This window comes from Phyllopteryx taeniolatus, chromosome 13 (genome assembly GCF_024500385.1).
Source record: "Phyllopteryx taeniolatus isolate TA_2022b chromosome 13, UOR_Ptae_1.2, whole genome shotgun sequence".
Classification (NCBI taxonomy): domain Eukaryota; kingdom Metazoa; phylum Chordata; class Actinopteri; order Syngnathiformes; family Syngnathidae; genus Phyllopteryx; species Phyllopteryx taeniolatus.
This window is the reverse complement of record NC_084514.1, coordinates 700,715-721,457: the sequence shown is the minus strand read 5'-3', so window position 1 is coordinate 721,457 and position 20,743 is coordinate 700,715. Positions and strand designations below refer to the sequence as shown.

Genomic DNA, 20,743 nt, shown 5'->3' with positions numbered 1-20,743 from the left:
GTATGTATCCATCTATTTATTTATTTAATTTTGGCACTCTTGGTCCTCCATACTAGAGCCTCAAGACTCTGCAAATGATAAGTGGTAAATCCATTTGATGGATGGATGGATGATGGTATGTTAAATCTATATATTCATGTTCCTAATATGGCGAGTGCAAATCATTGCCAAATGAAATAAAGGCGCAGTGGTCAGCCAGGCTTTCTTTTGCCTTCTCTCGCTCTCATATTTGAATCTAATATTTTGTTCCCAGCAGTCTACTGATTTAATTTCATCGTGTTTCTCTCGGCTTCACCGCTGCCAGCGCTGTATGCGGATTTAGGCTCCTACGTGCCCCCCGAGGTCAATGTCATCTCCCTCGGGCCTTCAAAATCATCTGATGCAACTTAAGCAACGGGACTGTTTTTTTTCACCAAATTCTTCCTCACAGTGAGCTGGTCCTTTTCTGCCTTCTGATCGGTCGCTGTGAGCAGAAATTGTAACAGCCACCTTCGTCTGGCAAAACACGTCGGTAGCAATCTGCACATCAATACGATATATTTAATAATCAGGATCTCTGGTGAGTATGGTCTATTTGATATTTGATGTTTTTTTCCCCCCCACCTTACTTATCAATATCAATTCTGATTTGCCCCAGATGATGCACTGTGCATGCCACAGTTGTGTGCTATATTATTGCTTTTGTGTCAACTGAAAAAACGTACTTTGAACATGTCGTGTATATTGGTTGCCCATGATTAAAATGTGGTCAACTGACGTATATGATTTCCTTATTTTTAAGGAGAAGAGGGAAAATGACATACCGATGTGCACCATCAAATGAAGCCCTTTTTTTTTTCTCCCAGTGATGATTGATGCTTTCTAGAATTACAACAGCATAGTGGTGGTATTATGGGCTGGATTCAGTCGGTTGAGTTCCAATTGAAGACCCAGGTCCTGGCTTCTTCATATTGGACCTTGCCTCGGTCCAAGTGGTGTGTAATGTTCAAGATCCGGTGGGGATGAGATAAAGCAAGAATCCTGCTTTGGACCAACGTGAGACCGGGCCCGGAATTCAAATGGGACTGGCCGATGGAAGAGCTTCCAGTGTGCTTCTCATTCACTGTCTGAGATGGCCCGGCAGCCACCGAGCCCGCGATTGCTCGGAGTGTAAATGGCTTCTGTGCGCGTGCATTATCTACGCTCATGGAACGTATTTGAACAAACCGCAGCGTTCATTACATTTCCCCTAAGGGTGGACAATTGTAGCATCTTCTCCTGTAATATGAACGAATATATCGTGGGGAAAAAAAAAATCTCAAAAGTAATCAGTTGCAATCCTTTTGAGAAACGGCTTCGTCTAAATACTAGAATCTCATCCAGCTGCGGCCATAGCTCGGCAACAGGACATCATCAACTCCTCTGCTGCTCACAGTCCATTTCTTTCCTATACTTTATGTATTTATTACCAGTATTCCATCCATCATTCTATTTTCTAATTCATACAAGCCTGCCTAATTACAATAGAGGAGGTCTAGTGGTTCCAGCGAACCAAAGTGAGCTCCACCCGCCATCCTCAACCATTCGGTCTGTGTGATAACAAGACGCAAGCCTTCCGGAAATGGCGACGCGAAGGCTATTCATTGAATATTGATTCACAATCATGAGGTCTGATTGGCTTCTCAGTAGCGGTATTAAAGATGCACACGGGTCACATTTCAAGTTTGATTGTCGAGAGCAGACACTCCGAGGCACTCGTGCTGATGGGCTTGAATACACGCTACGCTGCTGTATATTACAACCAATCCGAAACCAATCAATCAGTTGGAGTTTATCCCTGCGGTTTATACGCATCGTGGAGAAAAATCATCCACGCTACCTTGCAATCCATCAGGATATTTATACAGTGCATTCTGTGGGACTAGTCAAGGAGAAATAGCCCCGTGAAAGAAGTCCAGAGGAGCTCATTTGTGAACGTCACGGGGATGTGTCGTTAGTGGTTATTGCCTGTGATGTCGTGGTTAGACATCTTGGCATTGGGAGCGCTGCATGTCGTGAATAGGGGAGGAGAGAGAGAGAGAGAGAGAGGGTTAGGGTAGAGTTAAAAGGGAGGGTGATGGGGAGCAGAGAGGAGCGGAGGGTCCTCCTCGGATGGCGTCCTAGAAGTCTCCCAGTTGATGGAGAGCGCCTCTTATGGATCGTATGGCTTCACTCCATGGAATCTCGGAGAGATTATTGCGTCCCGGCTCTCTGGATTCCAGGATTGAAAATAGCATGTGGAGTTTTTCCCCTCTTTTTTTGCAGGATCCGAACACCTTCTGCTTTAGATGGCACTTGCGATGCGATAGGACGAGCGGGATATAACTGTAGGTGATATCATGGCTTTACCAAACTCATCGGGCTCTCCCGGAGGGGGCGAGCCCCGACCGGGCGTCGTCGACCTGGGCGCCATCTTCGTTGACTCCGACATCATTTTTGGATTTACCAGTCACTTGCTGAAAAGAAAAAAGAGGGTAAGAACACCGACATCGGTGTCGCTCTGTTCAAAATAATGCACGAGAAAAGTTGTGCTCAATGTTTCAAAATCTCAAACTCGTAGCACTGATTATACATTTTATTTCATTTTTTTTTTTAAAACATCAAACTTCGCTCATTGAGTTCGTGCAATTTGCATCCTTTCATTTGGCCATATATAGAATATTTGAACTGGCATTTTCACTCAAGCACGTGGCAAACTATACTAATAAAACAAAGTAGTGGACTCATTTGAATTCGAATTCGAATTCATTTATAAATGAATGCTGTTTACTTTTTGTCATGCAATCGATCAATTTGAATCCTAAATTTGACAAATACCCATCATTAAGAAAACAAAAACCGAATGAGGTCATCGGGGTGTTTTTCGGCTGTCGCTTACGTCACCCCCCAGCATGAAATATTGAAAGTTTACAAATGAAATATTGAATGCGTCTCCGCGGCTATTCACGGTCGCCAGATAGGTGGCGCCAGAGGAGCGTCAAATGTTGCGTTTGGGCGCCGGCAGCACTTCAGTTAAAAAAAACACTCACACTATAAAGTAGTGTACTGTGCTCAACTCAAATGCACTCAATGCAGTTCAACGCATTCGCTTTTATTAGCATTTTGGTTTTAATTATCGTTATTTGGAAGAATCCCCATTTTAGCACTTAAATAAACACGGAAAATCACCCCATTCGCCAAATAGGCCTTCCACTCACTCAATTCAATCTACGGAAAGATACATGTGCTTCATTCAGTGTTATTGGGGTGCCCCCCCAGCCCCCCCCCCCCTCCCATTCCATTGCGCCTCTCCCGGCAGCGCGCTGCTCAGCAAACTCCGAAAGTGGAACTTGGATCAAAAGTCAGCAGATGACAAGTCATCTCCTCGCCTTTTGACTATTGTTGCCCAATCGTGTGTCATGAACGCATCTGCGGACGGCCAGCTTTCTCCCGACTCTCCAAGTGTAAGTGGTTCGGTAGTTCGAAAACAAAGCTTCCTTTGAAACCTTATCAAAACATAGTCAGATGCGTTAGATGTGTCATTTAGCCTGTCAGGTGAAAGTTACCCTTTTTCTTTCTTCTCCCCCGCCCCCCGCCGAAGTTGGAGGGATGTCCGACCGGACAGTGCGCGGCCACCCCCAGGAAGAGGCTCCTCTCCGCGGAGGACGCGCGCTGCGGCAGCCGGCCCGCCCCCGAGGGCGCCGGCTCAGTTTCTGTGCCCGAGACGGAGGAGAAGGGAGGCTTTTGTCACGGCTGTCAGAAGAAAGTGTCCGACTTGAGGACACTTTTGGCTGAGCAAAACTCACCCAAGGTAGGTCTTGGATTGACATCTTATTCAACTTAACTGCCAGCTGCACTTGAATCCCTTGTTGGACGCCAAGGAAAATGCACTCACACAGACACTATCCTCGCAAAAAAGGAACTTAAAATGCACCGTAACATTTCGCAATGAAATGAATTGGACCATTTCTAAAGTGTTCAATGTCTCAGTCCTTTTTTTCCAACAACGGTGGTCTTCTCTCACAAGGAGCTGAAGAGGAAAATTCACAACAGGCCGCTTGATCCATTGAATTGAATTGAATTGAAACGAGCTGCTGAGCACATCTGCCTCGCAGTTCTGAGGACCGGGGGGTTCAAATCCCGGCCCCGTGCCTGCGTGCTTTTTTCCGGGTACTCCGCTTTCTTCCCACATCCCGAAACAGTTGTGCATCCACGTGCAAAGGTTTAGAGAAGGTCAAATTCAGATGACCTGTGAAGGTTCAAATATTTTAGGATCATAGCGAAATGTCAGCCGAAAGCTAAATAGCCAGAAACATTTTGTAAGTAGTGAATATTCCCAAGTGGTAACTTTTGATTGTACCAGCCCATTAGCAAGTCCTAAAGTAGGGGTTCCCGACCGGGGGTGGGGCCAGCTCGCGAACATTTGGATTGAGCTATTCTCAAAGGAAGTGCGTGGTTAGTGTCTGATGAAAAGCAGGAATAACAAACAGTTGTTTTAAAGTGAAGAAATGGCTCTTTTTAGAAGGTACAGTCACAGAAATGTGAATCTATCCCTGTACATTGTATGTGTACATTTTGAATTTCCCTACCCAAGTAAGTGCATATCGTGGGGCAGAAACCTTTTTTGGGCTTTGGTGACGCTTACGTACTGACTTCTGATAAAGATGTCACGTAGCGACGAATGTTTAACAGGACATGAACATCATTAAGTGTGAATTTAGTGTTAATGAGGTATGAATGTCCTGTATTTGAGGTGGGGGGGTGTGAGACCCTTTTTTTTTTTCCCACTTAGCCGGGAACGACTGCTCTCCCGACCGGGTGCTTACTTTCCTCACGGAGTTGGCGTGGTCACCTATGCCTGCTCACATTTAACGACGACTGCTTGAACTTTCTCGTTACACAGAGAAAGTTGTTTATGACCAATGCCACGCTTCAAAAACTGGCCAAATTGGAAAGGTTTGTCGATTTTGAAAGCGGGCCATTGTTTTTGCCGAACAATGCTTATCTCTTTATTTTGCTGTTGTGGGCAGCTTACCGACCGCTTACTTTGTAGACTGAGGAGGAAGTCGTGTCCCGGTCGACCTTCACCGTGCATTGAAAGTGTTCCTGTATGGCTGCTCGCACAGTTCCCACCACTGTTAAATATAGGCTCAGAGGCCACTGTTGTTGTGACGGGTCGCTTTTGTTGTCCCGTAGTGAGGTAGTCTCAAAAGTCAGATTGGGTTACAACGCTTCAAGTTTCTCCCTCCAAATCCCGTAGCAGCTGATGTTCCCAGAGAGACAGGTATACAAGGGAGAAGGGGCACCTGCACTTGAAGCTCGAGACATCTGCATGTGTGCTCTCTGTTCATGATCAGATCCATATTTGGGTATCAGGTCAACAAACCCCCAGAGACATTAAGCCTCCCTTCGAGTGCTATTCTCCCATGGGAACTGACCACCCCTTTTAGTGCAGGACCCTTCAACAGTTCTTTGTGGCCTTCACCAGGTGCTCCGCCTGCTGGAAGATCCCCATTTTGCACTTGTTGATAGCTAAATTGGACCTTTTAAGTCCGCCGTGCTTTAAGTTGAGTACGGCCATAGGATCCCTAATGCATAATCATAATCAAGCCTTTGTCTTTGTGAGCTTCAGCTACTCACCTGCTGGCCCTCACGGTAAAGACGCTTCCTCCATGATGGGAATAAGGTCACGGGGGGCAACTCGGGGGAACTCCAAACTCGCGTTTGCAATGACACTCACTACCTGCTGGATTTGGATGAGGCTGTCATGGCTAAATGAGAGTAGAGCCTGTTTGCCCCTCCCTCTTCATCCGCTGGCTGAGCCGTTATTGTGAAGAGGAAGTGGGCTCGGTCCCCAGACATCCCCCCACCCGAGCTGTAGCCTTATTGTTTGAATGCATTCTAGGTCAACATTTAGGCAAGAGTGTTTGTCCAACATGAATGTTGATCTACCATGAGGAAAGTTTTTGCAGAAGAATTACAGTATCATTTTGTTCTTTCCTTCATGGTTATTAGAAATACAGTGCAACTTCTAATGATGGTCTATCGCCAGCTTTCTGAATTTAGAATAACATTTACCCATTTGAAATAGTGGACATAGAAATGAGAGGTTTAAGGCCTCCTTTAAGGAGGTTTAAACTGAGATAGGGAGATCACTGCTTGTGCTTGCGAGTCTTCCACTTGTTTTAGCCATATTGGGCAGACGTACGCGTCACTTTCTTACATCGCATTCAGTTCCCGTGGCACTGATCCTTTCGATGCCGAGCGGAAGTCTCGAAAGATAACACTTTGGTTGACAATTTACAAATTGTCAAATTGTATGGCCATTTGAGTACGAAGGTTCCGTTGTGTGGAAGCACACCTCACTTCTGATGTCGACGCACTAAGCGCAACAACAATTTAGCTCAACCCAGAGGGAAAACCACACTATATAGTATGTCCTTCTTTGTTGTGAGCCTGTGTCCCCAATTATTTAGAAGCAGCTTCCACTTGCTGGGTACCTGCAGGGGAGTGACCCATTTCACACTTCATATTATGGAAATGGGAGGGTTCTTGGAGGAGTTTTTTTTATATCTTTGTTTTAAGACTAAACCAAAGAGCAGATGATTGAAAACATGCAGAAATGGGCGAGACAACCCCCGCCAGACATGATCAAATGGAAATTCATCCGCTTTTATTTGCATAATTAAAACCTACAGGCATTATTTCAATGGAGAGGAGCGGATTCAATAATTGTGGACTAAGTTCATTGTGGCAGGACACGGTGGCCGGGAAATATTCTGTCCAACTCCAACTTCAAAGTAGCAAATTAGCGTCTTGGAGTAATGACAGACTTTCCAGAGAGGACCATGTGGTCGGGTGGCTTCAACGCTCACAGGCCAACTCTCCTTTTGGGTTTGGTTTTTGTGTGTCCGTGTCCTCAGCCAGCTTATGAAATCGAGTCAGGAGAGTATCGGTGACCACGATAGCCGGTCGGTCACCTGCAGTGATCGCGAGCAGCTTGGACTACTTCTATGCCTGTGGCCAATCTGGAACAGCTCCAACTCCTCGGCTGTAACTTCCTCTTTTCAAAGAAGTTTGGTTGGTCATGAAGCAGAGGACGTTTAGAGATGTCGCGTGCTTTCAAATGTGGAAGAGTTAGTTCAAGGAGGCATTGGGGAAGCTACAGGTAGCCTTTGTGCAAAAGTAATGGGACCCGACCAGCTTCACAGTAATAAGTATACAGTTAGCCCCCCACCATTTTGCTGTGCAAAAATTCGCCGATTCACAAATTCACCCATTCATGTTTTTTTCTTCTTCATGATTTCAGCGGGAACCTATCTTCAGCTATTTGCAGAAAAACTCACCTATTTGTTAGTTTTGTGTTGTTTCGATAACGAATGCTCTAAGATGCGACAAAACGGAAAGGAGCGATTGGTGGCAAAGAAGTATGTTGAAGTGAGAGATCCCCAACTGAGAGACTCACATCTTAGAGAGCTAGGTTTAGCCTGGGTCGCTCATGGAAGTTACAGAGAGTCTTTTCAAAATCAAATCATCTGGAAGTCAGTTATTTTAGGGTAATGTTGTAGGATGAGTTTGAAAAAATATGAAAGAGTTTTGGGCTCATAGCTTGTGGTATAGTTACAGCTTAAACTATGAATACAGGCAATTCTGAACATTCTCACAGAGGGCTTTCACATTTGTTGGCCGAGGCCCGAGAAACATCAGGAACTCGCCATTTTCTTCGACGTAGCCTCACATTTAAGTGCTTTCACTTGATGGTCTCAATTACAACTAGCACCGGTGTTTCTTTCCCCAAATGTCTTGTGATTCCTTTCATGCTAAATGTGTTCATGTAAGTATTTCAGCTACATGGGAGTTTGGTGGTTGCAGAGACTGCAGGTCCATGATGGAATCCGCAGTGGATATATTCAGGAATATAAATGCAGTGTTGAATCTCACGTGCACCACCATCACACAGATTCATTACCAGAGACCGTCCCGCTGGGCTCTGATTGGTCTGACAAATGAGAATTAGGTGGAGCTGACACACAGGAGCCTCCATTTAATCAGGATGTTCGCTGGGTAAAAGCAAAAACGACTCATAGCGAGTGCCAAGCGCAGCTGATGTACAGTATGCACAATGTGCCCAAATCGATTCTGGACAGAGCGTTTGAATGTGGCTTCCGGATTTAATAAACCATAGGCAAGCTTTGTCTGTTGCAGGCTGAATGAAAGAAAAATACCGCAAAGCAAATGAATCACAGGAGACACATTTGTATTCATGCGTGATCAGTTACTGTAGGTTTTTGTGCCTACTTCAGAATCAGAATCAGAATCAGAATCAGAATCATCTTTATTTGCCAAGTATGTCCAAAAAACACGCAAGAAAGTCGGAGCCGCTCCAGTACGACAACAGACGACACTTTTGAGACATAAAGACATTGACAAAAAAAACAGTCACTGAGCAATAAAGGCTTGCTAGTTATCTGGTAATGTATTTATTTGTTAACATTTGATTATTATGATGATTTTTTGTGCAAAAAGATGCAGTCCTCTAGCACTTAGAGGACCCTCCATCCGGTTGCACTTTTTGAATTCTTCCATGTCTAACAAAGCAGTTGAGATCTTTCTTGAAGGACTAAATGAGCTTACGTCATGCCACTAATGTTCCTGGGTTAAAACGTGAACTGAGTGTGTGACACGGTCAATTTCACTTTCCTGAAAGTACGAGTGTCAGTTCCTATTCAATGCCTCTCTTCCCACACACAGATAGCTGTCACTCAACATTATTTGCTTGCCATGGCTGAGAATCAAACAAGGACAAGACATTGTTGTTCGTTTAGAAGTGTTTACAAGGCAGTGTTGCAAAGAAGCGACTGCGGATGAGCTATATACGTCTCTTTGGTCGAGCAACATCAGGCCTTTGTGTCAGGTTTTGATGGCTAAGACTTTCATGGCTTGGAGCAGCGGCACGCTGCCAGGTTGGCAAACAGCAGGACCGAGTGACTGGCAACCTGCTGGTGAGAAGGGGCTGGAAAAAGAAAGTTTTAAAAACGCCTCCGGTGGTAAAACCCGAACAGAGTTAAAACAGAAGCACTGTAGACCGCAATTCAACTCAAAGCACCTCTGGCCTTGCGGCTCTGCATGTGGAGCATGTGTGCGTGCGTGCGTGCGTGCGTGCATATTCAACAGTGTGTGTGGGAAGATGAAAGATGAGTCGAGTCCCTTCACGTCATATGCGGTCGGCGTGTGATTTGTGTTTTATGGGCATGTGTCTGTGTGGGAGCACAGAGCGATAATGTGGTGTCAAGTGGTGCACAGACCTCAGACATCAGTCATGGCTCTCCACTACTCCGTGGTGTTGCATTTTTGGAACTCCTGGAGCTGCTCGCTGCCGAGTTACCTCTTCGCTCAACTTCTTTGTGCAGCTGCTTGCCACATTTTTGTGTGGTCCTTTTTTCTTTGCCTGCTTTATCACATCTGAATTATTTCTCCTCAGGCATGACAACCTCAACGTTGTTGGTAATTGTCAGAGATGACTGAATACTGCTTTTTATTCACTTAGAATATCTAGATGTGTACATATTGTATTGTAGTCAGGTCCAATTCCAAATGTTTTGCAGTGTCCAGAAATGTTGTTTTTTTTTCTTCCTCAAAGGTCTTCTCGGTAATGGAAGCCAACCAAAGGTAACTTAGCATTAAGAATGTCAAATTGTGGGCTTCACTAACTGTGCACTACGGCAGTAGAGGAGCATGAAATGAAAGGTTCAGTGAAGTGAACAGTCATTTTATCGAGTAAAGCAGGTGGCTGCAGTTGTCTGGGGGAAAACATACTGAAATCGTCTTCATTTCTTCGCCTTAAAGCCCACTTTGGATCTGCACAGTACAATTAGAGTTGAAATAGGACTACAGTGTACAGTTAATGTCTGACCCCAAAGACAAACGTGACATCAATTCACTCTATAGGAGTAATAAATCAACTCGGAAGTTTCCGTTTGCACCTTTTTGTGTCAAAGGTAAAAATCCTGCGCTTGTGACAACCCACAGAATCTTGAATTCCACTTTTTCTCAATACAGTTGATGTGTTTCTTCTCGATTTACGACCGGTCGTTGTTAGGCGTAGGAAATTACACAAATCACGTAATTTGGAACGAGATTTGTTAACAAACAACAACAACAACGGAGGAGAATGAGGAGCTCCTGTATTCACTTATCATAATTCATCTGTTCGTTTAAGAGAAGACTAAGCGCAGCAAGAAAATGGACCGCCGTAACAAAGTGGGAACTGTGGAGTATGATTTAGTAGCGTCCTGAGATAATACAATAACGTTAGCATGTGTGGTTATTTTTGCCATTTTTTGAGCAGCCGTCACCCACCTTCATCGTATCAACAAAGCCGAAATGAAACGGACCCCTCAGACGTCGATGTTCTACAATTGCTTCCGTACTCTCTCTAAGTGTAGGAGGGTTAGGGTTCCATATTCACAGACGCGAGGGTTGACGGTGATGCACAGCACTTTTCGAGTAACAGATGCTTGTTTGGGAGGAGCCTGGAAGAAAGCAGGCCTTTCTGCTGTCGACTGCAGCGGAGTTGAATGAGGCTTCACAGCACATTCAGCACATTCCCACTCACTCACGTAGAAATAAAGTTCACTTCAATGTGTCACCTTCTAGCTATCTGGTCACTACACTCTTATGTCTTCAGAAGCTCCAGATGTGCCCTCAGATACCTGTGCAGGGGAGCTGAGCTATTTTAGCCAATTTGTTCTGCACACTTCCCTCATTCGAAAAAAAGAAACAAAGTTGTGTTGGCTCTTTATTCGTTGAAGCCATTCTGTAATCCTTAATAACAGCTATCCAGTAAGTCATTCAATCAATTTGTGCGGCTGAATAATGAGCTGGGAAGGCGCCAAGCAAACATCAGGCCATGCAACTTCATGCTCGGGTGAGGCTATATGCGACCTTTCAAATCAAAGGAAAAGTCGTACTAATCAAGAGCATGGACATCCGCCACTGGGGAATTCATCCTAAATACACTACTGTACAGTCTCTCTTAGTAGTTTGACTGAAAAATAATGATATGCCGGCCAGGCAATACTGTTGTACTCCAGTGACGTTAAGTGGTGATAAAATGCATTACAAAGTAGGCAGCATTAATTGTTTCTTTTTTTTTTTTTTTTTTTACACAATGCCATCTGGTAGATCTGGTGTGTCTCTGCCCCACTCGGCCGTAACGCAACCAGACCGTAATGACATTCATTCAGAACAAATCGACACCTTTATCTGAATGTACACAAGGAGAAGGACAAAGTTGATTGGACATCACTTCAGTAGTTTTTGAAAAACGATGCTGATAAGATGCAAGCATGGGCAAAAACCGGAGCTTATCGAAAAGTGAGCTCGGTGGAGGTAAATAATGCTTTCTCTTTACAATAGCAATTAATACCTCTCAAAATAGATAGTTGATCCAATGGAAAGTATTTCAAATAAATCTGCAAAGATAGGCCTGCCTACATGGGTTTTGTTGTTTGACACGTGGGCATTGTGACAGCACATGTATTCTTTCCCCTTTTGCCATCGCTAACGTTCTTAAGGAAGGTTATTATGCCCTGCATAATAACGCTTGCGTTTGCTGGAGTCGGGTGCACGATCACGCGTAACAAAGAGCCAGACTGGAACCAAACAATAGTGCCACGGTCTGGGCTGACAAGGTGATACGTTACAGTGTCGGTGTGTGAACACAACAAAAGCCGAAATGTCACTGAGCAAAGTACCAAAATGCAACAAGAAGTGCAAGTAGAAGTGAATTCATCAGGGTGTGTGTGTGAGTGCAATGATGTGTACTGTATATGCTGATTTGTTTGCTTTTGGGTCACTGGGCTCCTTCTGCTCAGCTCCATAAGTCAAGGCGAAGTGAGACGTGTGCAATGGAGGACAATCAATTATTGAGTCTGATTCCGAGTATTGAAGAAACATAGTTGTTGTCATAAATTTTCAAGGCACTCGGGTAGGTACGCATACAATGAAGGAGCACCGTGCTCGAGCTAATCTCTTGCTGGCTCCGTAAAACATACTCCATTGACAGCAGGCCTTGCGGTAGCAGACAAATGGCCCGGCTTATAGTGAAGCGCTGAAAGAGAACACCGGTGTTGTATACCCGTATGCCTGCAGAGATGGCTATGCAGCCGGCAGACTGGGCTTTGCGGGCGTGGCGAATACTCAATCGGGGGGGGTACGATGCTTTACGTAGCCTTCAAATTGCTCTGTTTATTTTAGTCTTTGTCACATGTGAACGGCGCTCTGTTCGGCCTCTTCTGGTGTTTCCCCCCACTCTCACAGCACACACGGTAGAGACCAAATCAGAACAGAAGCTTGAAATAAATAGATGAATAACTAACAAGCTAAATCAATCAATCAATCAATCAATCAATACAATAGAAGAATCAAGTAGAATGCAGACATAGGCCAAGGTTGAGCAGTAGCCACTCATCCGGTTCAGTACCCAATTTTACACATACGAGGGCTGGGCATAATCATCAAATTAGTGATTCATTCATCAAATGCTGTCAGTTTTGCAGAATTGATTGGCAATTAATCGTGTCTTGAAGCAATTTTGCACTGTTGTTTCAGTCATGAGCTCACCTCTCGGAAGATCCATGCAGTCCTTTGCTATGGCAAGTCTTGCAGGCAGCGTTATTCGGCTCCACGTGACACTGGCACGGAAACAGAAGTTCAGAACATTCCGCGAGATTTTCCATCATAATAGTGAATTTTGTCCTGGAAACTAATGGAGGAATGCCACAAAGTGCTCTCACTTGCAATGTTGGGAAAGTGAGGGAGAAATCCAGATTCCTGGTCTATAACGCAATGGGCCCTTTCTGTGCCAGTACCACCCCGCTGCACAAAAGGTTTGTGGAAATTGCTTTTGAATCCTGCCAATAAACAAAATGAGCAGCAATGAAAATATAACCAAAGAAATTTGCTATTTTCCTACTTTGGATGAGCCAAATGCTACATGTTAAACATTTGTCCGTCAGGTGACAGAAGAGCCAAACTTTTTCCAATAGTAGTCTTTTATGGTGTCGATAGGGGGATGTTCCGGTGGGAAATATGTGGCTCCATCAGCAACACTCCCCTGAGATCTCTCAGCATTCCGAGGCTACGGGAGTTTGCGTGTTCTGAGCTCCAGAACCTATCGTCTCCACCCTAATCACGTCATTCTTTAATCTCCCCCAATAGCACGTATTGTTAAATTAGTGGTACAGGAAATGATGAAGGTGTGGCAGTGCACATGCAACTTTGTATGTTTGAGCTGTGATGTACCTGTACAGGACGTGGTTTGTGTTAACTGGCCCTATATTTGCTCGCTAAATTAGTAAGTCTTTTCAGTCAGGACCTCATAGGTAGCTGACCTATAGAGGACTCCATAAATCCTGGCGCCATGTGAAAATGCCAGTCAAAGTTCACGCCGCTCATGTTCATTTCATGCTTGACTGTCCAGCTCCGTGAATGAGGATGAGTGTGCGTATTGATGGCGTGCAAACGTGCGTGTAAGTACCAGAGGAAAGAGAAAGAGATGAAGCACATTGTCTCACCACCCTGTCTCCCACCACTCTGCCTCTGCTGTCGTCCATCTTTCTCAACTTAACTACCGAGCAATTTGCGATTGCATTATTGCAGTCAGTGTTATATCCTCATCCCAGCGCACGCACGGATCACAGTGGTCTGCTTAACGGGGAATGTGAAGGACCCGTGCTCTGATACCCCATAGAGGGCTTAGCTTCAAGGGGAAATGGACATTAGACAATGTGTGCACTGTTTTAATATATCATAATCTGTTCTAAGGCTTAGTTTTCACATGTGTCATGAAAAAATGTCTAATATTTACAGAGCTAGGTCAACGCTTACACTTTGCAGTGTTTTGACACCTGAATAGCGTTGAGAATGTTAAAATGTCGTCAGAAATCTTCTGTACGGCTGATTAAGCTTTGAGCCTGAAACCTACATTTCCTACAGGATGGATTTTAAATTGGAACAAACCTGGAATGTATTGTGTTCCTCCTCACAGGTTCCACTGTAGTAGTTGATTCATATCTGTGAAGTGTGCAGTCTGAATCTGACATCAATGCTTCTGACCAGGAATATTTAATTGGTGTCTTTTTCATCTATTAGGAATTACATTTTTAGACTTTCCACAACGAGAACAATAGTCACCCATCTGCTTAAAAGGGGAAAAAAAGACACACTGACTGCATCCAGGAAGTTAACGCGACAAATCCATGATGACTATTCATAAATCTTCTACATAGAGGGCACGGAGAGAACGTGCATGCTCCACTGTGATGTTTTGTTTCACCGCTTGTGTGATTTGATTTCAATTGCTTTGCAATTTGCATGCTGACATTTGAGAAGAAATAGCGTAGCAATGCGTTCCACCAAATGTCGTTTTTATTCTGGTGCAAAAACAGTGAATTTCTCCATAGATTGCTATCAAAGGTCACCCTCATCTGTATGGATTCCCATGAGAGAAAATTCAATTGTGGATCGTGTGTCTTTGTCAACGCTCCTATTATTTTGGACTTTGAAGTATGTGACGGCTTAAATAGTTTTGTTGTCCGGTGGCCCCGCGTCAGCATATAACAGCAACACCCGTCCGTACGCGTAAGAACAAGGAAAGCTCATCAAACGCTGTTGTAAAATGAACCGTGAAAAGCGTTTCACTTAAACATGATCAGACGTCAAAAAGAGCAAACTACACCGACTTTGCAGGCTGCCTGAGTGGACGTGGACAAACTCATTCATGTTTCCGTTCAACAGACGATCATCCATGAGAATTGATTCCACCCTGAGCCGGTCGACACTCCCGGCGGATGCTCGCACAATAAACCTTCCGTGAACTGACTCCCATCAATAGATCTATCCTTTATGTTTCCCATCTTGTTGCTGGTGCTCTATTTTATGATGTCACTCTCTGTTACTGGAGAGCTCAGGGCCACTTTATCTCCTTGGTGTGTGTCAGGCACTTAAAGTTAAACCTCTCTGTTTATGAGCCTCAATCTGCCGCTCCATCCTCAGCGTTTGCGGCTCCCCATTACTACGGCATCGCCTATAAAAGCGCTTGTTGTGGCAACTTGCAGCTTGCGGCACACACCCCGAGCTGAGTGATGTCCAATGAGCATGGGAACAAGCGGGATCTTCTGGATTTGTGCAAATGCGTAGCTCTCTTGACTTTAAGGCTTTGTCCAGATATTCGACAACCCACGCAAACAAAAAAAAAATGCACCAAGTCCACACCATGTGGTTTAGTCAACATGACAATGCATTTGTCAAAGCAGCAGGTGGCGCTATCAACCCGAAATAGCTTCAACAAGCTGTGATCTTCAGAGCTCGCTGAAGCGGTTTGCTGCCGGGTGTGAAGCGGCTGGGATAAAAATCAAATAATGTGGCCTCCAAACCTGAGGCCACATTCCTCAGTTGGCTCGAGGAACAGATCCTGACCCGAGTGGAGAAGTTCAAGTATTTCGGGGTCTTATTCACGAGTAAGGGAAGAATGGAGCGAGTACGAGTCTGGCTTCCAGATTAGGTGGCTCGGGCATCTGGTTAGGGCATCCCCCTTGACCCCTCCCTAGTGAGGTGTTCCGAGGATGACCCAGGACACTACGTCATCCAGGTGGCCAGGAAACCCCTTGGGATCCCCCGACGGAGCTGTACGAAGTCGCTGGGGAGAGGGACGTTTGGGCTTCCCTGCTGAAGCTGCTGCCCCCAAGAAAAAGAATAGACGGATGGAAAGCCATTTCGGAAAACGTTTCCAAACACTAATGGCGAATCAAGGATTTGGAGAGTCAACTGTGTCCAATCACAGGGCACATCTAGACAAACAATTTAGTCTGCAATGAATCTACCGTGCGTGTTTTGGAATTTTGGAGCAGGAGGTACCCGGAGAAAACCCACGCGAGCACTCGGAGAACTTGCAAACCTCCGTAGCCCGGATTGAACCCCAAAACTCCGAAGTGTGAGGTGGGTGTGCTGAATACGAAGTTTACCAAGAATCAAACTTCATCTTGAGATCAAGTGAGACAATTTGTTCCAAACAAGCAACCCAAAAACATAGTTTATCATTTACAACGACACAAATAAGATTTATTACAACAATCCATGAAACCCACCATTCAAAACTGACCTGACCTCAAGTTTCCATACAAAGGATTTGTTTTATTATTCCTTATTTCTTATTTCTGATTGTTATTTGTGTATATGAAAACACTAGTCCTCACCTTGCAGAAGTTTGTTGAGTGAAGTAGTTTTCTCTGGTCGTTAAGCCATAGACAGAGATAGCTGGGGTGTTTTAAGGCGACTGCCATTTTGTTGACCCGTGCTATTTCCAGAAGGGGGCTTTTACCTTTTCGACAAATTGTACTTGTCAGAGTAGTTTTATGGAACGTATGCTTTACTTTTGTTTTGTTAAGAAAAACAGAACGCTATTTTCATGAAGTCTTCAGCTTTCCACTTTCATTCGTACAATATCTATGGATTTGTTTTGGTTCGTCGCCTGGATGTCACATGACCGCAGAGAAAGTCTCCGCAGCCCCACACAGAAGCCAAGTTGTCAAAGTGACTCATTGACACGAAGCCTGGCACAAACAACTCAGAAGAGGCGCAACGCACCTGGCCTCGCGTTCAATTCACACATTGCAAAGTCAGCAGCTCCTCTATGTCGGCCACCGAGCGATCTGCCTTGTTCCTCTTTTGATGTTTCACCTGCAGAGCAACAAAGACCAATTCTTAGGGCTAATTTACCTGAATGTATCTTATTTGATAAAGATTTCATTCATTATTGTTTGTTGGCCAAGATCTAAAGTTGCACATTCCGATTTGAAATGTTGTTCAATTTGACATTAATTCTCTGATTTAAAAATAATAATAATAATTGAGATGTTACTGACCAGTTACTCAATATTATTTCACTGCACTGACAGAGTACTTACTCTGACTGAAAGTAATGATTTTGGGATTCCTTTTTTACTTTTGCTTGAGTCAAATTATTCTAAAGTAGCAGTAGTCCTACTTGAGTACTAATTTGAGCGCTCCGCCAACCTCTGGCTATTTGGCAGACGCTTTGCTGTGAAACGTCAAAGTGAGCTCTCGGCAACACTGAAACGCTTTCTTGAATCAAACAGTCCATGAAGAAGGCGGAAGCACGGCTAGCGCAACTACAGTACGCGTGTGTAGATTCCTGCCTTGCTCGCACTGTGGACGTTGGCCCAGCTCTCCTCTCGCTCTCGCTCTCTCCCTCCATGACGCAACTTCAGAGGCCAAAGCCGCACGCGTGCGCTCTCCCTGCAAGTTCACACAGCCAGCGGGGTTTAAAAGTACATTTTGTGAACAAAGTTGAATGTGTGCTTTTCATTTGCACGCAGGGTTACACTTTAGTGGGTCTTTGAAGCAGCACATCCGTTTTCAGGACGAGTCCCACAACAAACCTCGGAGCTTTGGCCTGAACTTCGCGAGCGGGGATGAAATTGTACTGTTGCTCAAAGAGTCATTTTTGTTCAAAATGTTCCTCCCTCCTTGTTTGTTCACTACTTTCACACGGTCATTGCCACATGGGTCTCGTGAGACCTCGCCCCCTCCTTCTGGCCATCCGCTGACCCCTCAGCTCCTCTCGTCCCACGCTGGGCATTTATGTCTTCATCTCTTTTGTGCAGAGCACACTTGACCTCCCCCAGAAATGGATGCCGGAGACTGCGTTTGAACTGGATTTGACCTTCTGGACCACGGTGTTTCCCCACACATAATCAGGCTTTCTCACAACTGGAGTCAATTTCGACAGTAATTCCTTGCTGGATCTTGATAGTAGTTAAGATATGAAAGGTGTTATAAAAGCCATTGAAAGTCACGGTGGTACAATAGTGGATGGCGGGCTGGAGGCTCCCGCAGTCCCTGCACAATACTTAATTAGCTCATAAACAAAGGCTCGCGGGGGGATCAGAGGGCGCAATCAAAGTGGTTTGTTCGTTTGAGGCGTTCTCGCCATCAACAAAGCATCTCTAATAGCCCCGTTCCTCCATCTCACTACAGTGCGCTTCCTGCCCAGATAAAAGGCCCACATTCCAAAAAGACCGTCAACATTCACACCTCCCTTGGCCTTCAAAGCTCGGGCTGCTTCCTCTTGCTGCTGGGTAGTAACGTTGCTCCGCGGCTCACGTCAGCGCCGCCGCATGTTCGGTTCCCCGTGGCGACCGCACCGGCTTTCACGTGTCCGTGACTTTGGCGGTCTGTTTTTATTGCCTTCCGTTGTGCGTCACTGTGTTTGACTGACGTAAGAGCCGCGAAGCTTGGCATGAAGATAGGTTGAGATACAGGACGTGCCTTTGAGCTGGGCTGTGTGTCACAGTGGCTTGGTGTCCATGTTTGTTATGTTTTCTTCAATATGGGCTTGTCACCTGGTTTGTTTGTTTCCAATTTCCCAGCTCCAATTTGTGGTCAACCCCACTTGTATTAAAAATAATACAAATGGGTAGGTATTCTTTTCAAGTGTGTTCGCCTTATGTTTTTGTTGAAAAGCACACCGCACTGATGACGTTTATTTGTCCGTCATCCAGATCGTCGTCAACCCACAACTGGACTTCTCTTCAAGACATTGCTTGTTTTATTCACGTACTTCTTCAGTTTTTAGCTCCAACTGATCACAAGATGAAATCCATTAAGATATAAGGTGAAACATGTTAAAATGTCCAGTTGCCCATTGTCGGAGTCTGATTATACATAAAAGTCGAAAAATTACTAGTCTTTGTATTGTATCAAATGTAAAAAAAAAAAAAGATGTATGCTTTTCAAAGTACAATCTGCAATGCCATTCAATCTGTGAGGTTTTTGTATGCTTTGATGAAAATTGTTGTTTTTGTCGAACTTCTAAGGTCGGAATCCAGAATTGGTTAAATGGTTTTCAAAATTGTGACTGGGAGATGGGGCCTTCTGCAGGCGAACGGTTTTGGTGCTGATCCAAATTCGTCTCGTGAGGCCCTTATCAAAAAATCGATGCAGCAGGTTGCAGGCAATCACTGCTCATTTCTGCCGCTGTTCAATCATTGCCTGTTTCCTGTCAAAACAGGAAAAGTCGGGGGCGAAAAAGGAGGCGAGGAAAGGGCTGCTCTTGATGTGTGTTGGCTTGAGCTCAGGCTCTGCCCGACAAGTAACCCTTCTGGTCAGGAAAAACAGACACTTTTGGGGCGTAACCCGCAGCCATGGGGGTATTTTTATCACTTTCGCAATGCGCCACAAGGGATGCTTTTCCCCAACCGCTGACAAAGGTCTGGGTCATTTCTATCTCCCAAAACACTGCAGCAGCTGCCGACAACGGAGTGAGGGAGATGTCCCACCTGGTTAACAGCCTCACATTATTGGGGTCTTTATTTAGGAAAGGAAATCCTTTTTGACATTTGATTAGTCATGAAAGTGAGGCACTCCTTTCCTCTGGATGATCCCTAGTACCACAATATTTCCTCCCTCAAACGAGAGCTGTCATGTGCTTTGTAGCCATTCGTCATGCACGTAAATGAAACACACACGGAGAGGTAATATCGAGCGCATTCCAGACTGAAAAAAAGTCCGCTATCAGTGCAGGTCAGGCAGTGTATTAACTGCTGATGGCAAATGTCTGATGCGTGTAGTTAAATGAGAAGGCACGCAAATAGCTCATTAGGGAGTTGGCTAATTATGGACCGGTGAAAAATGAGAAGCATCTCTTGCTTTGCCCTGAGTCACCATTCACTCTGTTCAGCTTGGAGTTGTGGAATTCCAGGAGTTGGACAGCACAGCTACTTTTAGCTCTTTTATGAAGTCTCAAAAAAGAGCAAGCTGCTTGCACAAGAACGCTATTGTTCAACTGGCCAGTCTTTGTGTTTTCTCAACAATGTCTGCGGATGTCTGAGCGTGCCCAAAACTAGAGGCAACATGTGGGGGATGAGGACAACTAATATCGGACATGTAAACACCAACTTCAGCTTAAGAGATGACGTGTGCCAACTGGGGTCATCGGTAGGGAGGAGAGGGTTCATTTGTCTTTTCTTGGCAGACCTTCAGGTGGTGTTCCAATGCTCTGGCAGGAGGCCACTCCGTCGGTGACCTCCATGAGTCGCACAATTAGTTACCCTTTGACCTCTCATTCCGACAATCATGCAACAAGCACGGACGGGGGGCATGCTTGTGCATCCCTAAACTCGCTTACATAAAGATGCGTGTGGCTTGCGCGTGCGCGTGTGTGTGTGTGTGTGTGTGTGTGTGTACGCACATAAAAATGTACCGTGTGAGTCAATCCCACATGATGTCATAGCTCTGTAGCCAGGAACTCCTGAATTGAACAAAACAATGGTTGAGTTATGGGTAAAGATTAACACCACCATTTTGGATCGTATGTTAGGTTACTTACACATTGTCATAGCACTCATAAAAATGTCAGTTAGTCTGTCGAAACCTTAAGTCCTTGGGGTTATTTGCCTACTTTTAAGTGCTTCTCTCCTTCTCCAAGTGCAATTCAAGCTCTCTTACATTCATTTGATCATTTCCTTGAGCTGCAACTGTTGCCTACTTGTTACCGAGATAAAAAAAAAAAAAAGCCAAAGCTGGCAGCAACACCGAGATTTTGTATTTATTTGAATTCATTTTTTTAGAAAATCAGTTGCTATGTTTCCAGACACGTTGGTGTCCCTGACATGAGAGAAACGGTTTGGTAACCTTGGTGAAACATTTGGAATAGAAGTATGTT

The 20,743-nt window shown here is 44.8% G+C and overlaps 1 protein-coding gene across 3 annotated transcripts in view; it reads left to right on the top strand.

Annotated features, from left to right (window-relative positions):
- Positions 1–2,105: 2,105 nt before the first annotated feature.
- kif26ab (kinesin family member 26Ab) overlaps positions 2,106–20,743 on the top strand; it is a 62,461-nt gene continuing 43,823 nt past the window's right edge. For 2 of the 3 annotated variants that reach the window (XM_061795281.1, XM_061795280.1), the window contains exons 1-2: positions 2,106–2,492; positions 3,599–3,808. In XM_061795281.1, coding sequence (XP_061651265.1) covers positions 2,358–2,492; positions 3,599–3,808 — 345 coding nt within the window. In that variant the 5' untranslated portion in view covers positions 2,106–2,357. Of the gene's footprint in view, positions 2,493–3,348; positions 3,462–3,598; positions 3,809–20,743 lie in introns of those variants that run through there. The other variant, XM_061795283.1, reaches the window with a different exon arrangement.